We start from the raw sequence: 23,911 nt of genomic DNA, 5'->3' as shown, positions 1-23,911 counted from the left end.
AGAACGCAGTGCCAGGCCTCACCCAAGGGTTTCAGCAGCTCTGATGTGGGGCCTGAGACCTTCCAATTCCACAAAAGGGTCCAGAGAGGAAGCCATTCTCAGAGCCTTGGCCCAGGGGTAGTGACAGGTACGTCAGCAAGCAAGTATCTAAAGCTCTGATTCATGAACTGGGGTTGGGGGAGGGGGGGAAGCAGATGCCCTTGGTGTAGATGGAGTGGGCACCAGCCTTCCCCTACCCCTCCCAGGAAGCCTGGGGTTCCTTCGCCCCCACCCTCCAAGATGCCTTCACAGGAACTGTCGTCTCCCCACTCTTCCACTGCACTCACCTTCCTCCTCAGAGATCCAGGTCACATCCTCCACCAGGACTACTGCCTCCTGGCAGTCCACTGGGTGCTGCGACTCCACCCACATCCGGAGCTTCCCGGGCAGCGCGCCCAGGAACTGCTCCAGCACCAGCAGCTCCAACATCTGCTCCCTGGAGTGAACCTCGGGCCGCAGCCACTGGCGGCACAGCTCACGCAGCCGGGCCAGGGCTTCTCGGGGCCCTGCCACCTCCTCAAAGCGGAACCCCCGGAACCTCTGGCGAGCGGTCTCAGGGTCAGTTGGATGCTTATCCAGATGTTGAGTGGGCTCCCTGAGGATGTCTGGGCTCAGGCCCTCATCTTCAGCATAGAGGGCGCGGATCTGGGCATTCCGGGGAAGAGCCACCTCCTCGTTCAGTGTGAGGATTTCAACAACCTCGATCTTCATCAGGGGATTCCCAGCAGGAAAAGGATGGAACTGAGGGTCCAACTGAGCCTCAGGACACTCTGTACGTCAAAAGCAGAGCAAGACAGATGGCCAAAAAATGCATGAAAAGGTGAGCAACATCGTTAACCATCAGGAAAATGCAAGTCAAAACAACTGTGAAACACAACTTCATACTCTCTAGGATGGCTATTATCAAAGATGGGTGGTAACAACTGTTAGTGAGGATGTGGAAAGACTGGAACCCTTGTGCGCTGTCAGTAGGAATACAGACTGCTACACTACTTTGCAAAACAGTCTGGCGGCTCCTCAAAAAGTTAAACACAGAGTTGTATCGTGATCCAGGAGTTTCAATCAAAGAGAATTGAAACCATGTGTCAACACAAAAACTTGTACAAGAATGTTCACAGCAGCATTATTCGTAATTGCCAAAAAGGAAAAACAACTCAAATGTCCATCAAGTGATAAATGGACAAACAAAATATGGTCTAGCTATACAGCATGGATGAACCTTGACTACATTATGCTAAGTGAAAGAAGCCAGACACAAAAGGCCCCACACTGTATAATTCCATTTATATGAAATGCCCAATATAGGCAAATATATAGAGACAGAAAGCAGATGAGTGGTTTCCAGATGGGGGAACCGAAGGGCTTTGGGGTGATGGCTAATGGATACAGGGTTTCTTCTTTGGGATGCAGAAACTGTTTTGAAGTTAGATCATACTGATGGTTGCACAGCCTTGTGAACATAGTAAAAACCACTGAATTGTATACTTTCAAAGGGTGAACTTTATGGTATATAAATTATATCTCAACATAGAAGGGAAAAAAAAGACCAAGAGATAACAAGAATTGTTATGCTGTATATGCCTGCAGCCATGAGGGGAATAGAACCTGATCCCACCTCCATGGGGGCCAAGAACAAGGATGTCTGGGAAAGGCAGGGACGCTGGGTCTTGTCATAGAGTCCACAGAGCATTTGCTGAACAGAACTCCAGGATGGTCCTGAAATGCTAAGGGAAGCTCTCTATAACTCCAAGAAGAAATGCTAATTCTAAATGACTTAGAGGTTTAAAAAAAAATTAATTAAAAAAAAGTAAATAACACAGACTATGATTTATTTTTGGTTAGATTTCTGTTTTATAGAGTTTTCTTTTTGACCCCAAGCCAATAATCTCCAATCAGAACCTTCTCCTTTTTTCCACTATGAATCTTCCCACTCTCAGCCTGCTTTAGTCTCTACCAAACATAAGGGACGGTGGCTGACCACCTTGGGCTCTGAGTAAGTAGCCTCTGCATGTCCTCCTCTGAGTGGTCTTTATTTCCACAACACTCACTTCCTAGCAATGTGGTAAATGATGAAATAAAACTGGAAGACACAGGTAGTGTTAAAATACAGGTCAAGAAAATTGTGAAAGATTCCCATGTAAGCATTAACAAAATTAATATACTGGTTTTAGGGGGATTATGACACCATAGAAATGTTCCTGTCACATGAAGTAAAAAGCAGAACAGGAAATTACTATTGAATGAGTCCCCCTAAAACCGATTCCCCTGCCGAGTTTATGATTAACCTCTGTTATCCAAAACTTTATCCCCTTTCTTGTCCCTGCTGACCTCAATCCTGTGCTAACTGAACATCAATCAACCAGTGTCAGATGACCAATACTGCTGTGATTGATAACATCATTAAAGTACAAATTCAAGTTATCTCTTCACGGTAATATGAGCTAACAGATCCTGGAACCATGGACCACCTAGCCAGAGAATCCTAAACCAGAGACATGATGACTTCTGAAACCACGATTAAGTAACGTCACAAAACGATGATTAACCCTAGGCTCTCAGTTCTTCCTTTAAAACACTCCTAACTCAAAGACCAAGTTGGAGTGGATCTGAGACTTGTCTCTCCACGCAATAAACTCTTAGTTTGCTGCAAACTCCTGCTGTCAGAATTTGGCTTTCTATCCCTGGAGCACAGGAGCAACTTTGCTCACACTACTGTGGGAATAATTACAATTGCGTTAGAAAAAAAAAAAAAAAAAAGACTCAGGAAGCGATTAGGAGCAGCGGCTCCCTGCATACGCTGCCTCTGTGCTTTTCCTCGCCGTCTGCGGCCTTCCAAGCACCTGCCACATCGGCCACCGGGCGCACTTATCAGACAGCGTGGGCTGCTGGGGAGCCGGCTTTAGCAGAGTCCGCGGAGCGCGCCCGGCCCCTCCTCCAAAGGGTGAAGCGGTAAAAAAGCCCATGCCCCACCCACCCCGACCCTGAAGCCTCACTCGCTCCTCTCAGAGCTCCAGGAGCGCGGGGCCGCGACTTCCGGCCTGGACGGAAGTGCGTCAGGCACCCTCCTCACTACAATTCCCAGGAGCCTCCACGCCGCGGACTTCCGGCCCCGCCATGTTGAGGGTTTGGGTTAGCCTGAGGCCCTTGGCAGGATGGCGGCCGCTCGGCTAGTGGTGGGGCTTTCGCCTCTGGCCTCCACTCGCGTTCTCGCCCGGCCTCCCCGGCGACGGTGGACGCGTCCTGGGGCGACGCCGACGCAGCCTCCACACACACCTATCCGAGCTGCAGGTCTTCCCCGTTGGGTGACGCGGGGTGAGGGGAGCGCGGCCGCTTTCCCCGAGAGCAACGACCACCCGGACTCCCCACCCACTTTCCTCCCCCGCCCCCACACTCTTCCCCTGTCTCCTTACGGCTTTGTCTTCCGTTCTCGGAAATTCCTGACTACACACTTCGGGTCGGCGGCGGCCTCCACGGACCTCACGGGCGTCGCCCGTTGCTGGCGCGCTATCCGAGTGAGTCAGCTCGGGGTCAGGAGTCGCCCAGTGCCGGGTGGGGCCGCCCCGCCACCCCAGACTGGCCTTGGGCGCTCCAGGGTTGAAAAACAGGTCCTGGGCCATACTGTGGCTTATCGGCCGCTGCCAGTCACTTCTTTCCTACGTTTAAAGTGACTTTTTCCTTGATAAAAATCATGGCAGGCATTTGATCTCTCACTTCTAACCTCTTCCCCCCACTTCCTCCCAAATAAGGTTTTGAGTTAGTTTCATCGGGAGGCTTGCCCGCCCAATTCATATCTGCGTTATCTTGAGCATTTAGTTCCCTTCCTGTTCCTTAGGATTTCTGGAGGGTTATCCCCACCACCACCCGTCATTCTTGATTTGAAAGCTTAGTTCACTTTTCTTTCACTTACAGCTCTTAAGGCTTGGTTGGAATTTCTCTCTGAGGATAACTTGGGAGATAGGAGTTTATACCAGAATCTCAGCAACACTGGCCTGAGAAGCAGCCCCCACAAGGGGTGGGCGTGGGGCTCCCTAGCGGCTCCGTGCTGGGCCACAGGCACCATTTTGAGCAATAATCATGCATGACACTTAAGAACAAACTTAATTTTCCGTATTGCTTCATAGCTTTTTAAATTCTGAAATTTCCGTTTTGTACTCCTTGGTTAATCAGAGGAATTTTTATTTAATGCTTTCTCCTTTAAAAAAACCACGTTGGGTCCTTTTTATTCCACTTCATCCCCTCCATCCCCACCCCTTCTCCTTTAATCTTGATCATGTATTTACTTCCTCTTATCCTCGGGGGCACCAGGGTGTTTTAGAATCTTGCATTGAATGCTCACTGAAAATGTTTACAGTTTTAAACTGTAGAGCCTGTCTGGGTTTGGATGTCAGGAACTCTGCCTATGTTTTTGGCGCTGAGATTCCAGTGTATCCGCCCTCCCCCTGCTGCAGCAGCCCTTCAGGCGGACACTGGTTCTGCAGTTGTCATAAAGCACCTACAGGGTGCTCTGCAGTATGTGAGATGGCCACAAGCCTCTAAACCCATGGGTAAATGTCATCCTAGGCACCTCAGTCCTCTAACCGTCTCATCTCTTGGACCACTCACCAAAACCTCTAAGGTAATCCTCACGGCTGTCCGTTCCAGAAAAGTATTCGCCCCACTTGACAGCTGTGTTTACCAGCTAACAAGGCTGAAACTGGATCCCCACCTCACTGAGGCAGGGCTGACTGACTCACCCACTTTCCCACCTACCTGCCTGGGGCTGCATAAAATTATCCCTATCAGCTGCAGCTCCAAGTACTGGCTTTCAACCCACCAGCTGAATAACCCTGGGGGGAATTTGGGCAATTTAGTCCCCTCCCCTGCAACTCCCCTATCTAGCTAGGGGGCTATTACATAAATTCACTGAGCCTTTGGGCAAGGGGCTTAATTCTTCTGGGCCTCAGTTTCCCCTAAGTCCTAAGTGATTAGGGACCCAAAGCCAGTACTGCATGAACAATAGTAAAGGCTGATGGGAGCTGCTGTTTTCTTCTTCTAATTACCGTTTTCTACTCTCATGTTCTCTCTGCTGCTCCTTTCCAGGTAAGCTGTCTCCTTCATAGTGCCCACTTTCCTAGGGAATGCAGACTGATTAACCAGGTACACTAGGGCTACCAGTCCACAAATATAATAGTAACTAATTACAATGATCTTTTACCAGCTTGTTGGGGGGCGGGGGCAGGGTCAGCTCCCCTCATCCCTGTTGCATACTCCCCTGTCCCTCTTCCTCCTTGTCCAGGATGCCCCCAGCTCTCACCCTTTCTCCTTTCCCCATCACGCTCTTCAGCTCTGCTGGGCACCCTGCTATATTGCCTTCTAAACGTGTCTCCCCCCACTGCACCACTACGGCTGCTAACTGGGTCTCGTGCATTGGAAACCCCTAGGTCAGATCCAGAGGGAGGATCTGCCAAAGCCACTTATGACGATCTTTACATCAAAGTCTTTGAATCAGTAACAGTAGCTACCATTTCATGAAAGCCCCCCAGGACCTGGGCTTTTACACCACCACAGCCCCACTAAGCAATAGCGTCCAACCTTTACACAAAAGAAATCCAAGCTGGGAGAGGATAGGAACCTGCCCAAGGCCACACACTGGGGAAGGGAGCAGCTGGGATCCAAACCCTCTTCTTTTATGCCCTTTACACCAAAGAGGGCTTCACATAGCAACTACCTTACTTTTCCTCAAACGTGCCCAAATGTGTCTTATCCAGAAGTCATTGCACTTGCCTGTCTGATACTCTCCTAGCATCTCCACCTTGATCTCCTTCCCCATCCAGCTCTCAGCTCTGATGTCATCATCTCAGAGCTATCTTCCTGCCCAGTTCTAAACTAGTATTGCCCACCCATGCTTCCCCACTCCCTGATAGATACCCTATTGTTTCATTTTTCTTCATAGCACTGATTGCCACCTTAAAGTATCTGACTCACTGATTTCTCTCTCCACCTTCTCTAGAATAGCACTGCCCAGTGGAACTTTCTTTGGTGAAGGAAATGTTCTAGATCTGCACTGTCCAACACAGTAGCCATTAGCTGCAGGTGACCAGTGAACATTTGAAAGATGGCCAGTGCGACTAAGGAACTGACTGGTAAGTTCATTTTAGTCGGTTTACATTTAATTAGCCACATGTGCTAGTGGCTACTCCGGAATGAATGTAAGCCCAGTGAGACAGGGGGCCTTTCCACCCTGTTCATCGTGGTGACCCACCCCTATAACAGTACTTGGCATTTTGGCAGGTGCTCAAGCAGTATTTGTTGACACAACACAGCTACTAAGTGCCTTGGTGAACGGTTCACCAAGACATTTGGGCCTTTTAGCCGTATGTCTGGATTTACCCATATTTCAAATTTCAGGAAATCTCACTGGCACTGTGAGTGTCCCATCTGAAGTTACCATGGGAGGATGGCTGTTGCTACAAAGTTCCCATCTTTTACTTAGGAGCCTAAGCAGGCCATGGGGTAAGAGGACACTTGGTTTGCACCCCACCTGCTTCTTCCCAGACCAGCCAGGTCAGGGACTTGCATTCATGCTCCCACAGCAGCACTTCTGTGGAGGACTTACAGGACTTAAGAAAGGGACTTCACACACTTCTAGCCTTTGTAAGCTCTCAAAAGAAGTCAATGCTTTTACAGTACTTAAGTCTTCCATGGCATTCTAACATAACTTTCTCCAAATAGAGCCTGCTCGTTAACAATTTATTCTTAGGTTCCATTTCAAAAAAGTATCACTCACAAGATCTGTCCTCTATCTGTGTTAAATTGGTTACTCCTGGTATAAGCCAGAGCTGTTCGCTTCTGTGTTTTGCAGTCTGTTGCAACTGCTCAACTCTTACAACTATTTCAGAGGATTAGCTTTTTTAAAAAAGGTGTTAATTGTTACAAGCTACAAATATTTCCTCCTCTTCAATAGTTTTCTCATTTTGTGCTTTGGTGAGAACGATGCTATGTATACATTGCAGAAGAACCTGTTAACATAGCACCCTGTGTTGTCATTGAGTAGCTCATGTTCCATGGAAACTGTCTTTTAACAGGAAGCTGGAAAATATTCACTGCCTAGGTCAATATAGAAACACAACTAACTGGCCACTTTGTTCTAAGAAAAAGTTGGTTTTTACGTTTCTCCTAGGACCAATTTTGCCAACTTTACACTTTTCCAGAAATCTTTCCATCTTCTTGTTGGTTCATTCCTGTACTCAACAAATAATTACTGAGCCCCTACGTTGTGGCAGGAACTGGTGACATAGCAGGAAGAAGACAGTCGTTTCCATTTTATAAGCATAGTTACCGGCAGCACCTCTAAAAATGGAAAGTCACCCTCCCACCCAGTTTCCTTCTTGGGAGATAGTTACATTCTATCAGTTTCTATATTCTCCCAATGATAACCAATTGACACATTCATACTTGGTGTGTGTATAGTTTTCAGGAAAAAAACCCATGTACATCTATATATCTTTACATATGTGAAGATATGTATGTTAAAAGATACATATTTTAAGAAATACATATTTCTTGGAGATTGTTTCATATCAGTACATAGAGCTGGCTTATTCTTTATAACAGTTGGGTAAAGTACTATAATGAGAACTACATGTATTGCTGAGTATCTGAATAGAGTTTCTTTTCCCTGTATAGGTTTTTAGTTTGCCTTTTATTTATTCTGTCTATCCAGAAAACGGGCTTTTTTTCTTCTTCATTTCTGACTCATTTATTCCTGCTTTTATCTTATTTTCCCTCAGGACTTTTGGAAGTATTTTTTCGCCAAAAAAGGTTTGAGTCAAATGCTTAGTTCATTTACTTTCCTTCTTATTCAATTAACAGTTAAAGCACTTCAGGCTTTGAAATTACTCCAGGGACTGTATCTGGACACCAGAGAGAGTGGTCCCCAGATAAAAGGATTAAGATTACGTGGTCCTAGAGAACACATAGATGGATGGTAACAGAGAACATAAAGTATTCTTGAATAAAGACTGCACAGTATGTGACCACACCCTGATAGGCTGGATTCATGCCAAAACATGTTTGATGGTCACTCAAGATTCTAGACTTTTGCACCGTCCCCAAGGATGTGACCCTCTCAAAGTTCTTTGTAGCAGTATCTTAAGATTTCCCTTTATCATCCCTTACCTACTCTCTTGTCTCAGAGCCTGGCCTAGTCTTCAGAGTCTCCTCTTTGAAGATTCCCTCTTGTCTCTTGAAAATTTTCCAACCATTTATTCTCTCAACAGTTTCCTGAGCTAGAAAGTCAGTCATTGTCCTAGCAACTGGGGACTTACAAGGGAAACTGAAACAAGGATGCGTGCTGTCACCCATGCTACTTAACATCTGTTCTAGATGTTCAGTTCAGATAGATAATAGAACCCAAACTGGAAAAACAGAATGTTTTACTATATATTTGTACAGTTGACCCTTCATGTCTGACTATACTACGCCACTTTATTTTCTTTCTAAATATGGAATGCTTCATGAATTGTATGTCATCCTTATGCAGGGGCCATGCTAATCTTATCTGTATCGTTCCAATTTTAGTATATGTGCTGCCAAAGCGAGCATTGTACTACACCATTTTATATAAGGGACTTGAGCATCTACGGATTTTGGTATCCATAGGAGTCTGAAACAGTCCCCCATGGATACCAAGGGATGGCTATCCTTACGTGATCAAAGTTTTGCAGAGTTCGCCTTCCTTATGACCTATCTGATATAAAAACAATGAGACATTTCATTTATATTATTAAGTGTGGTTCTTTTCAGTGTAAGTTTTTCTGTTGTTCTGTCAAATAAGGTAAGAGCTAAGATTAATGATTTGCCTGTGCATATTGCATTGAGAGTCTACTCTCATATGAGTCCTCTGATCTGAACACAATGAGGACTCCTACTGAAGGGCTTCTTGCCAGTGGGTTCTGTGACTCCTGAAACCTTCCTAACACTAATTATTTTCTCAGACACTCTCCAGTATGACTTCTGTGATGCTGAAAAAGAGAGCTATTCATGAAACCTTTCCATAGCAATCATGTTCCCATGATTTCAGAGTTCTCAGATGTAATTATTTGGTATAAGAATTTTTCCAAATTGAACAGAACTGGAACTTTTTGTCCAGTATGAATTCTCTCAAATCAGACTATATCAGGCCAGAAGCCTTTCATGCTATGATTATATTCCTGAGATTTCTTCCATGTTTGAGTTCTCATGTTGAAAACTCATGATGAAAAGGATTTCCTCCATTCGGGGTCTCCTGTGTGAGCTTTCTCTTAAAGGCTGAGCTGAGAATAGGCTTTCTCACACTAGTCTTGTTCTTGAAAGAATTATCCTTTGTATAAAACAATTGATTTCCTACATTCCCCACATGTTGGTTTTATATAGCCCATGTGAGTCCTCTCAGGCCAAACAAAAGATGAAATCTGGAGAAGAATTTCCTTCTCTTCCTCCCAACAAAAAAATCTTCTTGTACAAGCTATTTTTTTCTGTTGATGTTTGTACTAATTTGAGAGTTGCCACGTTCATATTTGCAGGCCTCTTCTCCTGCTTAAATTCTTAACCAGTCAAAAAAAGTTAAATATCCTTCAGGCTTTCCTACAATCATGACCTTCAAAATAGTGTCTTTATTGCTTTCCTAATGTTTAAATCTAGATTATGTCTCAAGCTTTCCACCCAAACCACACATATAGTAATACTTTCTTGAAGAACACTGAGTGAGAAGGCGGAAGATTTGAGTGCCATCAAGTATTTCTCCACATTCCTTATCTTCATAGCATCTCTTCAAATTAGTGCCTTCTTGAAGATGAATACCTGTCTTCAGCATTTATCCAGTCTCCCTTCTACTTCAACCAATGCCTATGCTGCCATTTTTACTGTCATGGAGAGCTGAAGACACATGCAAAATGAGCTGCATCAGAGAGGCCTAGCTTTCATTCAGTTCCAGTTCTCTGCACTGAGGAGGGGCACAGCTACATTAGTGCTGGGAAAAAGAGACCACTGCAGGAGATGAGAAGTTCTCTTAATAGTAAAGCAGGCCATTCCAAACACCTATGATTCTCATGTTTTTATGTACTGCCTCAAGAGGAGGTCCAGGCAGATACATTCAGCTGGCTTCACAAACCTCTACCTGGGTGTTTCTAAGTCCCCTCTCATTCATACTTCATTAACAGAACCAGTCAAGACATGGGAGAGTTCTAAAAACATTTGGATCTAGATGAAAGCTATTAGGTAGTTCTTTGTACTAGTCAACTAACTGTTTGCCTAAAATTATTTCAACATAAAAACCAAAGAAAACCTCTATTTCCACCCTTCAAAAGTCTCTGTCTTTATCAGACTTAACCATGTCAATGACTAATGCCAAAAATTCCAGGGTTGTAATATCGCTGTTATTGTATTTTTAAAATGAAATACTGATACGTTAAAAAAAACATGTATAGTAAATACATATGTTACAAAGAATAGTCACAGGAAATCCCTTGAAGCTTTCACCTATGAGCAGTTCTTGGCAGTTTCCTTTCCTTTGCTCTCTTGGGTCAATTACTCAACTAGCCCCACTGAATCCACCTACGAATGGGGAGGAGCCAGCTTCTCCCCAACCCTGCTGCTACGCTCTCAGGCCAGGTATTGCCACCTCTTCCCTAGATGCTACCACAGCCTGCTGCCTGCTTCCGTCTGTGCCCTTCCATCTTCACAGAGTGAGCTGTGAAGAGCACACCACACACGTACTCAATGAAAATCAAACCCCCTTCACAGTGGAAGCGCTGTGTGCTCTGCCAAACCTAACTTGCACGTCAGTACACCTCGGTTACCTCCTCCCAGCCCAGTGGGTGACTTTCCATTCCCAGAATGTGCCATGCCTGCTCCATTCTCACAGTAACCCAAAGTGGTGTTTGTATCTGGAAGCTCTTCCCCACCACTCTTACGTCTGCTGACTTTCTTTTCTTCAGGAATCGGCTTAAATCTCACCCCTGCATTGTCACCTGAGCAACTCTTCTAGAGTAATTCCCCATTGCTCCCTACTTTACACCATGTTCTTTTTCTTCTCAGTACTTACCACTGTTTGTGTTTACACAGTTATATCTATGTAGTTTGTTTGTAGAAGGCTGTCATCTATTAGACTAAGGAGTCTACAATGGCTGGGATTATGTTAGGTCTTTGGCTTACTACCTAAGTGTACAGTTTTTTGTTTTTTGTTTGTTTTTATATTGCATAGGACACAAGAGGCCTTCCACAAATATTTGTGAAGTAAAGGGGAAGCAGTGGAGGAAAAAAAATCACGTAATGGACTCTTTGTGACACAGCAGAAACGTGTTAAGCACCTATCACCTCAGGCCTAGCCTGCAATTGTCCTGGTAAGCCTCCCTGCACAAGGTCTCTCGTTCTGGAGCACCACCCCTAAATCTCCTGTCACCTGTCAAGCCAGCTCCCCTGAGATGTGCAGAACCATAGGCGCCCAATGCCCCCCCGACAGCAGCTAGATTTAGGAAACGACTAGACCATCCAGAATTGCATGGCTGGGAGGTTTGCCCACATGGGACTTAAGTTCCAGAGAGGATGAGACACAGACCTAAGCCAGAGCCACAAAGATGGGAAGACACCTTAGGAAGCTGGATCAACCGGGGGGAACAGAAACCATGTTGGGTGAATACAAAGTGCTTGTGTTGCTGGGGGCCTTCCAGGTAAGGTTTGGTTTAGTGACCTGTGCTCATGGTTAAAAGGGAGGTTTTTACTGTAGAGAATGAAAGGAATGACGTGAATATGGAAAAGAAAAAATATTAATGTTGAGCCATCAGGCTAACAAAGGAGTCCAGGAAAGGGGGACAAAGAGTCAGTGAAGACTCTAGTCTATGTTGTGGCAAACAGAAGGTCATCACCAAAGATGGGGCCAGGTGCAGGCTTCACAGCTGAAGACTGCCAGGTTGCTCCGAAGCCACTTTCATGAGAGCAGAGAACAAAGGCGGGGAGAACACCCAAAGTTCTCCTTATAAAGCCAGTACACTCTGATACAGAAGCGTTCAAAAATAACAAACAAAAAGAAGAAAACCACCTACATCCCCAACCTAATTTATGAATATTGATGCAAAAACCGTAAAAAAATAAGTTAACAGACACCAGCAACACATTACAACAAGGGCACTTCTATGATCATGTCACTGTTAATTGTTCAAATGAGAAAATCCCCATGGTCGCTTTGGAGGGGGGAAATTGGGGCTATTACTAATTTTCATTTATTAGAAAGGGTGAGGTGACTATTTCTTTATCCAGATAAAAACTGATTTGAATCACAGAATCCAGCAGCATGCTTGTCAAAACCTAGAGACTTGCCCTTTTAAGTCTAAGACCGGATACTCAAATCAGCACACTCTCAGCCCAGTGTTTTGGAAGTACCAGATATGATGAATGCAATTACATGATCGTGCAAATGAAGTAAAATAATACAACTGCCTCCTCCTTTATACTTGCCAGTAAGATGACTTTGTACTGAGAAAATTAGTGAGACTCTAACAAAACTGTTACAAATAATAAGAGAATTTAGCAGCATGACAGGTTCATCTGCAACAACTAAGGAAGACTGCAAGGGATGATTAACCTGAGATTAACAGCAACTACAGTGAACTCCCAGCAGCACTTGGAAGGCCTGACTAGCACAGTGAGGTAAGCACATCCCTCTGTACACCTGTGCCAAAACTCAACTGACACCAGTTCTGCATCAAGGAATGTCTGAATCCAGTCAAATGTAAGACACGTTCTAACAAGATTTTCTCAATGAATCCTGACAAGTTGATGGTGAGGGTTCATTTGGTTGAAAACAGATGTGTTGTTTTTTTTAAATAATGAGAGGAACTACCATTTATCCAAGTTTGTTGTAAAGTTACAATAAGTACAGCAATATGGTGTTTACTCAGACACTGACAGAGACCATGGGAGCATAAGGGGCCAAGAAGGCCTGCACATGGTGATGACTATGGGAATTAAGTCTGATAAAGATGGCGTTTCCAATAATGAGAAGAACCAAGTCAGAAAACGGTGTTGAAAAAACTTGTGCCCCACATCATATACACAAGGAAACCCAGTTATAGGAAACAGCTACCCCCCCCCCAACAAAAATACCAGAATTGACAAAAGTATTTGTACAACCTGCCTATGTATGTATGACATGAAACCTAGAATAGGAGTAAAGACAGATTTGAAAGAGAAAATATCTGAAATCATAAAACTTCTTTATGGAGACTAAATAAAGGTAAAAGATAAATGTTGGGGCTTCCCTGGTGGCGCAGTGGTTGAGAATCTGCCTGCTAGTGCAGGGGACACGGGTTCGAGGCCTGGTCCGGGAAGATCCCACATGCCACGGGGCAACTAGGCCCGTGAGCCACGGCTACTGAGCCTGCGTGTCTGGAGCCTGTGCTCCACAAGAAGAGAGGCTGCGATAGTGAGAGGCCCGCACACTGCGATGAAGAGTGGCCCCCGCTTGCCACAACTAGAGAAAGCCCTCGCACATAAATGAAGACCCAACACAGCCATAAATAAATAAATAAAAAGGCCAAGCATTTGAAGCCCTTTAAAAAAAAAAACGTTGGACTGGTATTTGCAGTATTAACATCCATAACATATAGTATATAGAGTCCTCCTGACCACACACACAAAAAAGACAAACCAAATAGGAAAAGGGAAAATACATAAACAAAAGCAAAAATACAAATGATCTGTAAACTTATGAAAATACGTGCAACTTCATGAGGGAAATATGAACTAAACATCTCTTTTCCCATCAGATCTGAAAATGTTAAAAGAGGACTATAAATTGCTGGTATCTTATGAAAAGGAAAAGCTCTCATGTTCTTGAGCAGCTATATGTATTTTAAAAGATCTTAGCAGTTTGTTGCTACCAGATTTTTTCACTTACATCTTGGTTGATTCTAAGTTCCATTTCTAGAAATCCTTACCTACAAAAAACCAACTTGAGTGCAAAAAAAAGTATGCAAGGAAGTTTTTTGCAACAACTTGAATGTCCATCAAGAGTGAAAAAATCAGGGCATCCCTGGTGGTGCAGTGGTTAAGAGTCCGCCTGCCGATGCAGGGGACACGGGTTCGTGCCCCAGTCCGGGAAGATCCCACATGCTGTGGAGCGGCTGGGCCCGTAAGCCATGGCCACTGAGCCTGCGCGTCCGGAGCCTGTGCTCCGCAACGGGAGAGGCCACAACAGTAAGAGGCCCGCGTACCGCAAAAAACAAAGTAAAAAAATCAAATGTGGACTACACTTGCATTTGTTAAAATGAATGATGCAGACCTGTCTGTACTGAGTATGGAAACACCTCCCAAAACAAACATATATCCATAAATGTAAACGTATCTAAAAAATCTAGCCAGAGACACACACCAGTTACTGGAGATGACAGGATGGAAGGGCAGTTAGACAATGAGTGAAGCAGGGTGAGGGAGCCCCTGTTGCCAGCGTGGCACCGGCAACAGGTTCATGTTCATGTTCAACCAAGCAGTACACCCTGATTCTGAAGCCAGGGGAAAATACAGGGCTTGATTCAGCATGTCTGCAGCTACACATCACAACACCCCACTGGGGGTTTTCCCCATCCACCTCCTTTTCTAATACACTAGTTCCTCACTAACCAGGACTCCCGTGCCAGGACTCCCATGTGCCTGGTTCTCACCTGAAAAGGTGTCTCGAGGAATTCCTCTCTCCACCGACCAGAGCTCTTCCTCCTCCTCTAACTGAGATACCACATCTGGCTTGGAAAGCTGATGTTCTGCCCAAGGGAAAAGAGACAGTGCTTGGGGCGGGGGTCTGTGTTTGGGAGAAAATACTTTCCTGCTGTAGCAATTGTGTCCCTGTGTTCTCCCCTGCTAGGGCATGACTTCTGGTCTAGGGCAGTGTTAATAACCCTACCCATCCCACTTGCCAGCTGCTTGCTTTTCTGGACTCCTTTGCCAGTAAAGGAGGCACTGGGACCTGGTTTTGGCCAGCAAGACACAAAGGGAAGTTTGTCAGCTGGGGGCCTAAGGCATTTTTTTTTTCTTTGTAAGTATGACAGCTGTAGAAAGAGAACTAGCCAGGGTTGCCGTCTCTCCTTTCTGCCTTGAACGTGGACATGATGCTTGGCATCACGGCTATGCATATACTGACATAAGAATGGAAAACTTCACACTAACCATGGAGAGATGGAAAGGATCAGGGTCTCTGATGATACTCCTGAGCTGTCAGACACAGACACCACGTCCTGAAATTCTTGTTACAAACACAGTAAACATCCACTGTGGCAGCTGGAAACATTCCTGATAGACCCACCTCCCTGGTATTTAACGCCTCTAACGGATGGACTAGGTAAAGCTTCAGAAGTTATATGTGAAATTGCCCTTTTCCAATGGGTACAAAGTAAAACCCTCTCCCTCAGGCTCCAGGGCCTTGACACTTGAACTCGGATCCCTGCAGGCTGAGCCGAAGCAGACACACACTTCAGAGGCACCACATTCGTGCTGCAAAGCGCAGATCTTTATTGACACAGAGGCCATCCTTACCCACTGAGACAAGGTTCCTGTAGTTCTCCAGCAACACCTCCCTGTACAGGGACTTCTGTTCGAGGTCCAGCATTCCCCACTCATCCGGGGTAAAACCCAGGGTCACATCTTCAAAGGTCACTGGTTCCTAAAACCCACAGGTGCGTGTTCAGCCAGGGCCTGTTGTCACCCATGCTGACAGGAAGGGGAGGCTGACTGAGCACATGTAGGCACAATCAACACGGTGACCTGAGCATTCCAGGTGTGTCTCATCATGAGTTCCTGCATTTGTCTGAAACGGCAAACCCAAGCTTGACCCTATCAGGTCACAGCAAGGAAGACAACCCATGAGGCTGGAGAAGGTTTTTCATTCTCTGAAAACCTCTCCATTTTTTATTGACCTGGGGATTCCAACATTTGTATCAGTGTGTATACCTCCTGCTAGGAGATTGTGTGAGCTGAATGATCAAACCCCAGCCTTCAGCCCCCACCCACTTCCCATACTGCTTCTACTTCCTTCACCTGTCAAGGATTCATCCTCAGCTCTCTTCTCTCAGGGACTAAGCTCTAATGCCAAAGTACTGTTTAAATACAAGCCTGATCCCTGCTTAGACCTGACAATGCATACCCCCATCCCACCCCCAGTTTAAACGGTAAATTAGTATCCCCCATACTTGGACCTCTATTCTAACCACTCCCTTGGAAAGTAACTTGTTATCCCTCCACTCACTAGGGTCTCTTCTTCCCATCCACTCCCCCTCCCCTTCCCCTTCCCGAGATGCTACGGGGCCCGGGGGCGTCTCAGGGAAGGTGGTGTCCCACCATCAGCCCGCCACCCCCGCTCCCAAATCCAGGGGTAGACTCAGAAACTCATAAAGAAGCCTCTACTCACACGGAACCAGGCCGTCGGAAGCCCGGTGGCCATACCTTCCTCTTCCTCAACGTGTCTCGTGGGAGTGGGCAGAGTCCTGAGAAGGTCGAATTTGGGAGGTGGGAGGGGCATGAGTGCTACGCCAAGGCCCCCCGCCCCCCTCGGCCCAACCAACAGGAAATGACAAGTCCATTCCCCACCTCGGAAGACGCCCTAAAGGAATGTCTCCACCTGCTCTTGAACACGCAAAGGGGCGGTTTCCCACCTTCCTCACCGAGAGGGAATCGCCCACCGCCCCCGTCTGCCCGCAAGCGCCGGGAGGGGGTGGCCCCGCCCCGCGTCCTCTGGGCCCCGAGTCCCCGACTCCCACTGCCCCTAAAGGCCACACGGCGGAAGGACGGCAGGCGAGGCTGGCTCTGGGCTGCCACGATTGGTATGGTAGGGGCCGCGGCTCGGCGCTCCCCGCGGAGCGGCCCTAGAACTGAGCCCCCGACGGGCGCAAGTTTCCCGCCGCACTCACCCCGCGCGCGGCGCACAATGGCGCCCGTCGGCCCGCGGCGAAGTGCGTCAGCGCGCCGGCCTGGACTACAACTCCCAGGCATCCCCGCGGTGCGCCCCACCTAGCGGGCGGCGGCCATCTTGGCCGGCCAACTCGGGGCAGCAGGCGAAGCCAAGGCGGGGGAGAGCGCCCTCGGCAGTCCCGCTGGGCAGGAGGAGGCCTTGGGAGGGGCAAGTCAGGCCGCTGGGCCCCAGCACCTGGGTGGGCGACGACTCAGGCCGGGAGGGATCCACACCCTGCCGCGAGGGCTGCTAACGCGTGGGACCGGCCGGAAGTGGAGAAAGGGAAGCTTGGGAGGGGCAGGGCCGGAAGTGCCGAGGGGCGGGGCGAGCTTCTGCTCACACCCAACGTAGGGGGAGGCGAGGCGGGCCGGAAGTGCGGAGGGGCGGGGCTAAAGTCTTGCCAAGTTCTGGGAAGAGGGCGGTGCTAAAGGTGCGTCCACGTCTAATGGAGAGGAAAAAGGGGCGGGTTGGGAGGGTGGGAAGTGTTCTGGAGACGGGACTGAAATCAGCCAGAGGTCCTGGGCGGAAAAGAGGGACGGGCCTGCCCCAAAGTGTGCAGAGGTTGAGACTAAATGTCCTCCAGGCCCAGGGAGGGGAGTGGGGGTCAGGACTGTCTACTCAAGTTGTGCGAAGGGCAGGGTTAAGTGGACCCAAGACACAGGGATGGGGGCGTGGCTGTTGTCTACGGTAAACCAGAGCTAGACGGAAGTTAAAGCGGTGAAAGTAGATTTTATTCAATAAACTATTGCAACCGGGGAAGGGAGACTCCAGTGTAGAACTCAGATCAGTTCTGAATACAACCAGAATAAGTGGGGATTTATGGCCTAGGATTGGGGGAGTGGGATACTGGTGGATAGAAAATGAAGAAAAGGAGACATCAAGTCTGGGGGGATTCTGGCTGAACCAAGATAATAGGCTTTTTTATTGAAGGCAGGCCCAGGTGATGGGATATCACCTGGGATAGAGAGTGGGGATGAGGAGTTTGATCAGATATCAAGAGTAAGGAATTCGTGATAAACTGACTTAGGATTCTTGCTAAAATGGGATTCTACGAGGAAGTACACGTATGGGGCTTACTGGGGAGAAAGTTCAGGGTAGCCTGTCTGATGTTTGGTTAAGCAAAGAATCAGGGAGTTGGAGTGGGCTGGACAGGATTCTCTACCCCGTGTCCTCTTCTATGAGCGAGATGCCCGTATCTAGGAAATGGGAGAAGTCTTTCGCTGCCCAGGACCCGGTGTGTGCTCTTCTTCCTTGAACCCAGCCCACTCTCATCTTTCTTGGGAGGCCAGGACAAATTATTTTCATGTCTTCCTCAGAGTCCAGTATTTGGTGTCCTTTCATCTTCCTTAGGTTCCAGGGCCCGGGCTCTGATGTCCTCTCTCCTCCTTGGTGCTTGGGGCTCTCTTATCCTCCTCTGACCCAGGGTTCAGTGTACTCTTTCTCCCCTTCCTTGGGGTTTCCTAGCAGGTTTCAGCAGCCCTGTGCCTCTGTTTGGATCATCCTGTCCACTGCATGCTAAACTTGTTCCAGGAGTTGTTAATTTCTATGGCCACTGTGGAGAATATCCACGTGCAGGCTGCACATTGTTCATCTTATTTGTTGCAGTTAAGACAGTATATCTGTTGACTTTTGCATATTAGTATTTAGAGCCTATGCAGATGTCTTTACTTCTAACAGCACTTCCCTGGATTTTACTTGGCTGTTGATAAAACAACATCCCATTCATTAAATAATTCAGGCCTCTTTTCCATACTTTGACTTTAAAAAAATTGATGTTCTATAGCCCTAGGTAGTATGACTGGGCAATTAATTAGCCATATTATTGTTTTGTTTTGGATGTGACTAGAGATGCTTCCAGTGATTCACCTTCAAGTTTGATGGAGGCCTTAACATCTTAAGAAAGAAAGCCTTCTTGGAAGTTCAGTTTTTTTCTGTTTGTATGGTATAGAATAAAAACATGATTTTAGGTTAAATAGTGTTTTTAAATAAGTATAGTATTTGAGATTGATTCATGAAACCCACTTGAATACAACTTTTAATAATGAATTGCTTCATGTTCTTTTTTCATTTAGCAAATTAATCATACTATTTAATTTACTGTAATCTGATTACATTAAAAAGACATTTCTGAACAAATGTTAACTATTTTGCATGTAAAATGTCAAAAATGTTATGCATCCTGTTTGCATACAGGACCCTAATCCTTTGTTCTAAGCCTTCAGGGCCAGAAGTATTTTAGAATTCATAAGCATTTGGATTTTAGCATATAGTAAGGTACATACACTGAGCAGTATGCAACATCCCAACAGGTCTGGGGCAGCGTCTGGGTGTATCTGTGTGAAAATATATGAGGAGTCCCACTAAGTTAGACAGAAACAAAGTGTAAATAGCCGTGTTAGTTCAGGTAAATTTTGCAGGGACATAATAGGGGGAAGAAGCTTTTCATTAGAAAACATTTTGGAATTTAGAATTGCAGAAAAGGCATTGTGGATCATTTATGAACATTGCTGGATTAGCAGTAATAATCGTTTCATTCAATTGCAAAGTTTAATTTGCCCTTTTCCTCTCTTAGTATAGTCTGACAAACATGTTTATTGAGATGCTGAATTGTTGAAGTATATTAACATTCTTTCATATGCTTTTTAAAATCAGTAGTCCACTATTGGTTTAATTTAAACAATATATGACTAAGAATAAGAGATATAAAACTATATATTGAGCAAATCACTATGGTAGCTGGTGGCATTCAATCGACTGAATCATGGACCTACAATCTGATCTCCATTCACCGTTATTATTTCATCACACATAGCATCTCAAAGTGTTCCATGTGAAGGGGAACACTTTAAAAGTCATTAAAAAAGCAAGAAAACGAAGAAAGATGTATATTTTCTTCTTTGAAACATGAGCCTCTAGGACACTTCTCAACTCCTCAGCTTAAGAACTTCAGGTTAGAGAAGGAGGAATAAATTAATCAGCATTTTACCTGTAAATTATTAGTATCATAACTATTTCCTGAAAATAGGCTTTGGGGTCTATCTATTACTGCTACACATTTGTTCGTCGCCTGTTCTCCCACACACCAAGAATAAGTTCAAAAATCACGATAATCCAGACAGGATGTAGCACGTGGGGGAAAGGTGAAGAACCTGAGCTCTGAGCAGAGACAGACCACGTACAGCTTCCAGAAAGTGATCTCTTTCAAAAAGGAGTGTAAGAAGTCCACAGAATACTGGATAAACCAGCAAGTTGACTTTGGAATAATCCAGTTCAAAGCTTTGTACCCTGTATCCTATAGGGTGTGTTTAGCTGTAAATAACTGAAAATCCAACTACCATAAATAAACACCATTTCCTCACTGAAATGAATGTCTACAAGTAGGAGCTTCCTGGTACTCATTAAGCCACCAGTGTCATCCAGGACCAGGCTCCTACTTTCCCTCTTGGTATCATCAAGTGTAGGAGTGTCTCATCCTTTGGCCACTAGGATGTAGACAAGGGATAAGCCAGCAACCTGCTTACTGCTGGTCCTGAATACAACCCACTTCAATATTTCTCTCTGCCTTAGGAAATTGACCTTTTCCTCTCTGATGAAAATTGACCCCCATCTTTCTTCATTCTCTTGTTTATTCACTCCTCTGTTCAATAACCATGGATTGATATACACATCCAGAACAGAAGGATATCTGCTTTCAGCAATCTGAAGTTTAAGATTTCTGTATGTCCTTGTTACCACAAAAAAGATAGGAAGCAGACGTAAGAGCTGTAACTATTAGAAAAGAAAATATAAAAATGCTTCTATTAATAGATAACATTACGAACTTCCCTGGTGTTCCAGTGGTAAGACACCCTGCTCCCAGTGCGGGGGGCCCAGGTTCGATCCCTGGTCAGTGAACTAGATCCCGCATGCATGCTGCAACTAAGAGCCCACATGCCACAACAAAGCTCCCGCATGCCACAACTAAGACCCAGTGCAGCCTAAATAAATATTTTTAAAAATAGATAACATTAGAATACTTTAAAAATCCAATTGGAGGGCTTCCCTGGTGGCACAGTGGTTGAGAGTCCGCCTGATGATGCAGGGGACACGGGTTCGTGCCCCGGTCCGGGAAGGTCCCACATGCCACGGAGCGGCTGGGCCCGTGAGCCGTGGCCGCTGAGCCTGCGCGTCCGGAGCCTGTGCTCCGCAACGGGAGAGGCCACAACAGTGAGAGGCCCGCGTACCGCAAAAAAAGAAAAAAAAAAGAAAGAAAGGAAGATACATGAATCAACACACAGGTACACACAAAATCTGTATAACCTTAACAAGTATATTGAAAAGGAGATTCAGAGTAGAAGCATAAAGACGTAACTGTCTGGGATTAATTTGTTCGGAAATGCAAGGAACCTACAGGAAGATAAGTTTCTGGAAAGAATTACAAGTAAAACTGCATAAATGAAGATGAGTCTTATGTTCCAGGTTGGGAAGGCCAACTATAAATCCCAAATCATCATTGGGCTCAATACAACAGCAAATGGGATTACGGGATTACAGTGGGCTCCTTGGGAGCCTGGCCCTTGACTTTGCTCTGTACTTCTTCTTTAAAATGTGAGGAAAGGAACTGACTGCCATCTTCACAAGAACAATCAAGTTGGATTCAAACTCATCTTAAGGAGAAATGCCCTCAGAAAGTACTAGTTCAAAAAAAATTCTTTTTCTTTCCAATAAATTTAGACTTCAAAGCCATCAATAGCATGCAGTAACAATCATAGAATTTTGTGTGTGTGTGTGGTGGCAGAGGATTCATCTTGTTCAGCAAGTTGGCACATTTTTTTTTTAATGGAGGTATGGTTTTCTTCAAGCACCTTTTTTTTCCCCTTACCCAGAGAGGACCCATGTCACCCACTATGAAGACTGAGGGGGAGAGTGTAGCCATGTCTGCATGTGTAACTTGATGAATCCACCATATACCCTTGTTCCTGTGTGTTTTCACGTCATATCCTTGGAACTCTGGAATGTTTCTTTGCCTCCTCCGTAGCCCCTTGGCAGTGCCTCTCAGACTGCAGCTGGCCCTTCATGCTGACCACAGTGGTTCTCTGCTCTTTGTGGGGTGGCCACCTCCTGGGGAGTGACTCTAAGTCAGGTAAGCAAGCGTCAGCCTGAGCCTGCAGAAGCTTATTACCTGTGATGGCTGCTCCTAGGAGTCCCTGACTTGTGTCTCAGTATGATTAAACAAGAGACTTGAGAGCAGAAGCTGGTTGGGAGCAAGAAAGGGTTATCATGTGAGAATTTTTTGGGGCCACGAGTAACAGAATGTGCCACCATTCACTATCTCGTCGCGTGAAATCCAGAGCAAGGGCTTCCAGGGATGGTTTCAGGTGCTCTGCATCTTCTGCTCAGCTCTCCTCAGTGTATTGTCTTGCTTAATCCCAAGGCTCGTGTCCTCATGGCCTCAAGGAGGTTGTCACAGTCTCACGCATCACACGAAGCCATACAACATTTGGCTGAAGATATAGCCATCAGGGAGTGTGTTTGTTTCCTTTGCCACTGTAACAAATTACCACAAACTTTGTGGCTTAAAACAGCACGAATTTATCATCTCAGATCTGAAGGTCAGAAGTCCAACACGGGTCTTTCTGGGCGAAAATCAACACATTGTCAGGGCTGCCTTCCTTCTAGAGGCTCTAGGGGAGAATCGCTTTCCTCGCCTTTTCCAGCTTCTAGAGACGTCCTGCACTCCTTGGATCATGGCCTCTCTCTCCATCACCAGAGCCAGCAGTGTAGCATCTATAAGTCTCTCTCTGGCTCTGACGTCTGCTTCCTCATCACATTGCCTTCTCTGACTCTGACTTCTCCTGCCTCTTCTTAAAACAAGGACATTCGTGATTACATTGGGCCCAGGATAATCTCATCTCAAGATCCTTAACTTAATTGCATCTGCGAAGCCCCTTTAGCCCTGTGAGATAACATAGTCACTGGTTCCAGGCATTAGGATGTGGGCAGCTTTGGGGAGCCATTACTCTGCCTACCTCAACAAAGGAATGCATTCTCTTCAGAAGCACTCTTTCTTGTAGACTTCCTCAGGTCCCGTTGGCTCAGGTTGACACAAGTGTCCATGTCCTGGCTGTGACAAGAGCTGGAAAAGAGTGGCTCGCATTTTGGCATCTGTAGGTGACCCCTCCACGGTGGCTGGCACAAAAGCCAGCTTGGGTGAAGCTCATCTGCCCCAGAAGCCTCTCTTCAAGTTGAGTTCTAAGGACATATGCCCCATCTGAGAGCAGCTGGTGCTGGAAGTTTCTGGACTTGCTACCAGCAGGGATCTGGAACTGAACAAAGTCTCAACATCCAGGGAGCAGCAAGGAGATGGGGATCTTGGTGGAGGATTTGATGGTAGTGCTGGAAAGGAAAGGTGGTATTCCATGGAGTATAAGGGAAGAGCAGGAGCTCTGCCTTGGGTTTAGGAGGAAAACCAGATTTTCAAAGGATTCTCATAAAGGGAGAGGGAGAGGAAGGTCTTCAGAGTTCATGTGTGGGACATTTCCCTTCATCCCTTCCCCAGAACCATATACCCTTTTGAGCAGCTATGGGTGAGGTTGCTCCCAGTCCCAGTATCACCCTTGGAGTACGGACACTTCACCAGGCTGTGGTATGTCTTTTTTAAAATAAACATTTTATTTTTTTCCCTTCCAGTTTTATTGAGGTATAATTGACATCCAGCACTGTATAAGTTTAAGGCGTACTACGTAATGATTTAACTTACATGCATCGTGAAATGATTATCACAATAAGTTTAGTGAACTTCGATTGTCTCACATTGATACAAAATTAAATAAACAGAAAAAAAGTTTTTTACTTGTGATGAGAACTCAGGATTTATTCTCTTAACATCTTTCTTATATAGCATACAGCAGCATTAAGTATATTTATCATGTTGTAGCATGA

The 23,911-nt window shown here is 45.8% G+C and overlaps 1 protein-coding gene, 1 long non-coding RNA gene and 1 other non-coding gene across 7 annotated transcripts in view; 1 reads left to right on the top strand and 2 right to left on the bottom strand.

Annotated features, from left to right (window-relative positions):
* LOC112396909 (neurotrophin receptor-interacting factor homolog) overlaps positions 1–17,278 on the bottom strand; it is a 71,222-nt gene extending 53,944 nt beyond the window's left edge. Inside the window, exons 1-6 of one of the 2 annotated variants that reach the window (XM_024740879.1) lie at positions 17,186–17,278; positions 16,451–16,526; positions 15,808–15,876; positions 15,580–15,706; positions 14,715–14,810; positions 327–809 (exon numbers count right to left, since the gene is read on the bottom strand). In XM_024740879.1, coding sequence (XP_024596647.1) covers positions 327–809; positions 14,715–14,810; positions 15,580–15,706; positions 15,808–15,876; positions 16,451–16,483 — 808 coding nt within the window. In that variant the 5' untranslated portion in view covers positions 16,484–16,526; positions 17,186–17,278. Of the gene's footprint in view, positions 1–326; positions 810–14,714; positions 14,811–15,579; positions 15,707–15,807; positions 15,877–16,450; positions 16,937–17,185 lie in introns of those variants that run through there. The other variant, XM_024740880.1, reaches the window with a different exon arrangement.
* LOC112396932 (uncharacterized) lies at positions 3,111–13,416 on the top strand. 4 transcript variants are annotated; one of them, XR_003002684.1, is made up of 3 exons: positions 3,111–3,327; positions 6,029–6,161; positions 11,261–13,416. It is a non-coding gene; the product is annotated as an uncharacterized LOC112396932 (long non-coding RNA). The 4 variants fall into 4 exon arrangements; XR_003002683.1 differs by having other exon boundaries at positions 3,111–3,351; XR_003002685.1 differs by lacking the exon at positions 3,111–3,327 and adding an exon at positions 3,436–3,551.
* On the bottom strand, positions 8,517–8,622 carry LOC112396942 (U6 spliceosomal RNA). Its single transcript, XR_003002689.1, has one exon. It is a non-coding gene; the product is annotated as a U6 spliceosomal RNA (small nuclear RNA).
* Positions 17,279–23,911: the final 6,633 nt, after the last annotated feature.

Source organism: Neophocaena asiaeorientalis, unplaced genomic scaffold (genome assembly GCF_003031525.2).
Source record: "Neophocaena asiaeorientalis asiaeorientalis breed wild unplaced genomic scaffold, Neophocaena_asiaeorientalis_V1.1 scaffold179, whole genome shotgun sequence".
In the NCBI taxonomy this organism is placed as follows: Eukaryota; Metazoa; Chordata; class Mammalia; order Artiodactyla; family Phocoenidae; genus Neophocaena; species Neophocaena asiaeorientalis.
This window is presented reverse-complemented; position numbering and strand designations above follow the sequence as displayed.